The 5,994-nt window shown below is 39.7% G+C and overlaps 1 protein-coding gene across 1 annotated transcript; it reads right to left on the bottom strand.

Moving 5' to 3' along the window:
* Positions 1 to 1,850: 1,850 nt before the first annotated feature.
* LOC147511171 (uncharacterized) lies at positions 1,851 to 2,876 on the bottom strand. The gene has a single exon (XM_086598379.1). It carries the CDS (start codon positions 2,874 to 2,876, stop codon positions 1,851 to 1,853), a length of 1,026 nt encoding a protein of 341 aa, XP_086454505.1.
* Between the last annotated feature and the right edge of the window lie 3,118 nt (positions 2,877 to 5,994).

Here is a 5,994-nt window from a genome sequence, read left to right as displayed (position 1 = left end):
TCTAAACAATCGCACCCAGACCAAAAGCGAGATATTATCGTTCTTAGGTTTTCATTGTCGAACCATGATGCCAGGTGTAGGCACACTGCACCACGCAAGCCGAAACTGAAGTGTAGGATTGCCTTCGCCACCTGGGTTTAACAAATGTAAAACTAAATGACCAATTTGAAATTAAAACACAACATAAATGGCAATGAAATTTATTGATAAAAAATGGAAGAAAAGTCCAATGTATGTGAACTTTATTGGTGAAACTAATGATAACTAATGTAAGTGACATATCTGTCTTGTACATAAGACCCAATCGCCTGGCTTGGAATCTTGCACGCAACTTCTTGTCCTAACTGCGCTCCATAAAGTCCTAGTAAGTGATGAGATTCTTCAGGGCTTCATCGTTGAGCTCCTCCATCATGGCTTCGTCACGAGCCAAGATGTCGATATTCATCTCTGTAGAGGTATCTGGTTATACCCAAAGGAAGCGTCCATGAACAACAAACGCTCAAATCCCGAGGTTACACTGACTAGATCTGAGATGCGAGATAATGGGTATGGATGCACTGGGAAAGCTTTGTTTAGGTTGTGGAAGTCAATGCCACCCCTGAGCTTCTCAGCAGGACCATCCCCAATGTGTATTCTGGTAGCTCTTGCGCTCCGCACAGCGTTGCGGTGAGGGACACGGGAATTAGATCCCCGAGTCCCTAATGGTTCCAGAGTGTGTGGAACAGCTTCAAACCATCCGTTTCCTCCGCTCTGAGAAAAGGATCTACGACGGCTCGATTGCCCCACCTCTGTAGTGGTACCTGGAACATTCTCCATGTTTTGTCGAATCGCGACATGTCGATTGGCAACTTCTGCATCAATCATCGCAGTTTGTTCAGCCATGGTAACAAGGACGATCGAAAAATAAGGTCGAGGTTATCACACTCCGACGGAAGAACACGTGTTTGTGGATCCCTGCATCCCCACAGACGGCGCCAAAGAATGTCGGGCAAAATGTTAACCCGACACTCCCGATGTGATGGTGCTTCCGAAGGCTCGAAAGAGATGGGGGATTGGGATTTTTGAGGAAGAGAGACTGCACCAACGTTCTGGTTGCCTACGTACCCAGTGAGGAATCCGGGATCAAGTCTCTTTTTCACGTAGTTCTGGAAGATGCAGAAGCCTCCGTATATATAGCAATCCCCTGCCTTGGCGGCCAAGAAAGGGATTCTCGGAGATTGTCGTTCTTGATGAATCCTAGTATGATCCTATCTAAAATAGGATCATTCCCCAAGATTTCATTCTATCCTTGCGCAAGATCTTATCGGATTGCACTAGGATTTTTAGCTTACGCGGATCGGATTATTGGATCAGAATAATCCGAATGGATTGGATCCATGGATCTGGGCCACTTGGATGGGCCCCGGACTGTTCGAACTTTGATGGATTGAGCGATCCAAAATGTTTATTTGGATGACCATCGGATCGGGTCCTTTGGGCCCATATCCGGTCCATAGTTCGAGTACACTTTAGACTGGAAATATAATGTATGGTACACACAACATGCATAGTATTTTTACATATTAAAATTAAAATTTACATATGACAATATAAAATTGCACAGTCTTCTTAACCTATTTAAATTTAAATTTACATATATTCTGTGAGAGAAATTTTCAAACCCAAAAGTTACTATGTAAATTTAAGTTTTGATTCTGATTGATCTCCCCTAATCTCGTGCAATCCATATATAGTTGGGAATCTGAGTACCTGATAAAATGTACTAGGTACAACCCTCATTTTATGTATCCATTTCCTTCCCAATATCGCATTGTGATCAGATTGGTGTTTGATGACCACGAACTTCGTCATTACCGTTTGAGGCCCGCTCGAACTGGCAATTTTATCTCCCCAGCAGGTTTTGTAGAAGTTCCATTAAAACCATATAAATTGAACTTCGGTGGTTTTAAATGCGTCTCATCGAGACCAACTCCTTTGAAAGCTTTCCAAAATAAAATATTAACCGAACTTCCACAATCTACTAATATCTTTTGTACATCATAGCCCGAAATACGCAGAGTGATCAGGAATGTATTATCATGTGGCAACATTACCTTAGACAAATCCTCCGGTACGAACATGATTGCTCCCAGAATGCTAGAAGATATCAACTGCTGACTTACTGGCACTGGCTCGATATTAACCTCGAGCACCTCTTTGACCGTCGAGATCTTCCTTATCTTATCTCGAACAATCTTTTTCTGAGGAATTTCTCCCTTGTAAATCATGTTTATTACGCCCAATGGCTTTTCTCTTATAGTTGCTATTTCTGCAGGCCTGACATCGGCACGAAATTCTCTTACTTTCCCATCTTTCATAAGCCTGTCTATCTCATTTAATAACTGGAGACACCTATTTGTCTCGTGGTTCTCAATCTTGTGAAATTGACAATATGGCCTTCCTTCCATTTCTCTAAGAGTGTATTTTGGCCATACCACAAAATCTTCCTTTGCTATTCGCCGCAAAATATCTTCCGCCATGGAATTTAGATCTATGAAATTACTAGGATCAAGCTCCTCCTTCAATGTTCTATCATATTTCCTTCGCTGCTGAGACTGATTATCTCGACTTGTATAATGCTCCTGAGGCCTTTTGTTATCTGACCTCGATGAGTCTCGATTTTTATATCGATCTTTACTATCCTTCTCTTTTTTCCCGGTGTCGGTGACTTGCAACACCGCTTGCACCGTGGCAGTTCTTAACCCTTCTTCTACTATGATATCTCTATCCACTTTATCATACAACTCTTGCAAAGTTTGCACTTCTTTCCTCAACAGATACTTATGCATATAAGATCCTGGGATTACCCCCACCTGAAAAGCTATGACCGCTGTCATCTCTGACTCATCCAACCTTTCCACCGACTGTGTTTCAACCTTGAATCTTGTTAGAAAATCTTTTAATGACACTTTATTTGCTTGCTTCAACTAAAATAAAGCTGACACTTGCTTTGGCTTCACCCTCTGGTGACCATAATTAGTGAGGAACCTTTCTTCAATCTCTCTTAAACATGAAATGGATCCTTCTGGAATTGTGCAAAACCACTTCAGTGCTTTTCCTTTCAAGCTTGATGAGAATGACCGACATAAGACAGTATCCCAATATTCAGTGCCCTGATATATCGAGAACTGATGTCGATAACTAAACAAATGGTCCATAGGGTCCGTAGCCCCTTCATATTGGCTCAATTTTGGATTTTTGAACTTCGGGTAACGAGGCCCTCTCTATCTCCTTTCTTAATGGGTTTCTACCGACATCATCCGCCAGCTTTCTTATCGATGCCGAGACTTTTCCTAACAACTGATTTCCTAACTGCTTTTGCATCATTTCTTGTACCATCTCCTTTGTGACGACTAAGGCTTTGTTTTCTTCTTCATTCACCTCTTTCGGAGTTGTTCTCGCTACAGATTGGACTTCCTCGATATGACTCCTTTTCCTCTCCTCGAGATGGCTTTTTCTCACTATTGGAGTTCCTGAACTCGATTCCTCATCATCCTTCTCATACATAGCGTTTTCATCACGCTTCTCCTTCTCTTCCCTTATCAATTTATTCTCAGCCATTAACATCTGATTCTGCTTTTCTAATTCATTCATCCTTCTCAACAAATCTTTTAAAGACACTTCTTTCTCTTGCATTTTCTCTGCTTCTTCTATCATCCTACTTGTTGATCTTCGAGTTCTTCGCTCCTCATTCTTAGATAAAGCCTGAGAAGTGCTTCCTTCATTCACAATCATTGCCTTACTTGTTGTAGCACGCTTTGGAGGCATCTTGATTACTCTCTCTAACCAAAGAACCTAATAAAAGAATGCTCTTTCTTTAAAACACCCCTTTTTCTTCCTCACCAAGACTTCAATTAATGGATTCGATCAAAGAAAAAGAAAACGAAAATCAAACACTCAATCTTTGTCTTTGAACCCAGACAGCACCAATGTAGTGATCAGATTAATCACTTTCGATTCATAAGAACGATGAAACTAAAGATGAGTAAGTGAAGATTGAGTTGAGCTGGAAACATAGTTTTATTAAGGAGTAACAATGGCAGTTACAATTTCCTCACTCTCTCTCTCTGCTCTCTTTCTTTACAAATGATTTTGTGTAATGATTTGGAATGAATCTATCTTTCTCTTTCCAGTTTTTTTATACTACTACCTATAATAGCTTTGACCAATCAAACCTTGCCGCGTATCCCTCCTCTCTTCTTCCTTCTTTTTCCCGCTTAAACCTGCAACATACAAACTATAATACAAAATATCGATAATGATGTCGATATTTCTTATTAACCATAATATTTGGGTTGGAATATTGGGTTGACGATATTTACCCACGACACATTTAACATTAACAAGTGATAAATGAGAAATGAATAGTAACAATCTCTGTTTCTTTGTCTATTTTCTTTTTTCTTTTTTCTCTATTGTTGTTCAATACATATACCTCTTTGCTTTCTCTCTCCCTCCTATAACCTGATGATATCTAGGACATGCATGTGGCACCATTTAATGGTCACCTGATTCTAAAAGACTGAAATACTAAACTACCCTAGTACATCTAGAATAAGACACCCATATAACTTGAGTCCTGGGACATGACAATATCGTTGGTTTGGTATCTCAGTAGCCATCTCTTCTTCGTTTATTTCGGTAGAAATGGGCTAAACTTTTTTCCCAACCTTGATGTGTTATCCACCACAGAAACCAATGATGTTGCGTATAATTTTACTTCTCCATCTAGAGTTTCGAGAACAAGTGCTTAGGAAGTCTGTGTCATGACCGTTTTCCCTTCGGCTATTCTCCAATCGGCCATGATAATGTCATTTTGTTCCTAATCCGGCCATTGTCCAGCAACTCAATACAAAAAATTGCTGACAATACCCCACTAGTTGCTGATAAAATGTGCTCTGTTGCTATTTGTGGCCGAATTGAGAACACATTGACATTATCATGGCCGAATCAGAAATTTACCCTTTTCCTTCCAGTGCGTACCCATGTTTGTTTGTACTTCTCATCTCTAGATGTTGAATAATTTTATTGTAAATAAAATTTGTTGGAAACGTGGGTCATAAACGTTGTCTTGTATGAATCTCCCTCTCCATGGTAAAGGTTTTGGTGGGTGTCTTAAAAACGTTAATAAAAGTAGCTCCTTCCATCTATCTTGTCTAAACCAATATATACAATTTGTCCCTTCTAAACTATGATAAGATGCAGAAGTGGTAGCTCCGCCTAGATCCTTTACAGTTGTAAAATAAGATGATCAGTGAATGTTCTTTAATGTTATATCCTTGATCCTTGTATGGCTAACCTCGATCACACAATGCAAATGCAACCTAGATACCATAGTGAAACGCCTGCTAAAAGATAAAGGATACTGGGTCATCTGGCATTTTGTTGCTGAATGACAATATGACACTGTATTCCAGAAAACCATTCTAACAGAAGCTATCTTGCATTTGTAATAATGACAATATGACACTGTACTCCAGAAAACCATTCTAACAGAAGCTTGTAATCACTACAGCACAACTGGTAAATATATGATAAAAAGTATGGAACTTCAAACAAAAGTGGAAATGTGTGGTAACTGAGGGGGCCTAAGAATCTGAAATGATTTTGTATATTGTGCCATCCCGTGTTCAGCCTTATCGGCAATAGCCACAAGCAATCCATACAGGCCACAGAAGGATAAAGAACCAAAGAGCTCTTGCTTTGAAAGAATTTGATAATGAATCGGAAACCATCTCTCTATAGAAGCTGCCTGACTTGAGCCACTTAAAAATAAATAAAAAATGTTTATACACGGAATTCTCTCCCCTAGATCTAGATCTGGCTGCTCCCAAATGCTGAGACATGATATTGATCACAAATGTAACAAATTTGTACTGTTAAGCTAAGAAAATACTTAAAGTAAATCAAAAACAGATAAACACAAAGGAATACTGCGGATCTTGCATTTGGTTC

Source organism: Coptis chinensis, chromosome 3, assembly GCF_015680905.1.
Source record: "Coptis chinensis isolate HL-2020 chromosome 3, ASM1568090v1, whole genome shotgun sequence".
Classification (NCBI taxonomy): Eukaryota; Viridiplantae; Streptophyta; class Magnoliopsida; order Ranunculales; family Ranunculaceae; genus Coptis; species Coptis chinensis.
Note: the sequence above shows the minus strand (reverse complement) of the source record. Positions and strands in the feature narration are given on the sequence as shown.

Coding starts and splice junctions, on each gene's coding strand:
- LOC147511171 (XM_086598379.1), bottom strand. CDS start 2,876: ATGACAGCGGTCATAGCTTTTCAGGTGGGGGTAATCCCAGGATCTTAT.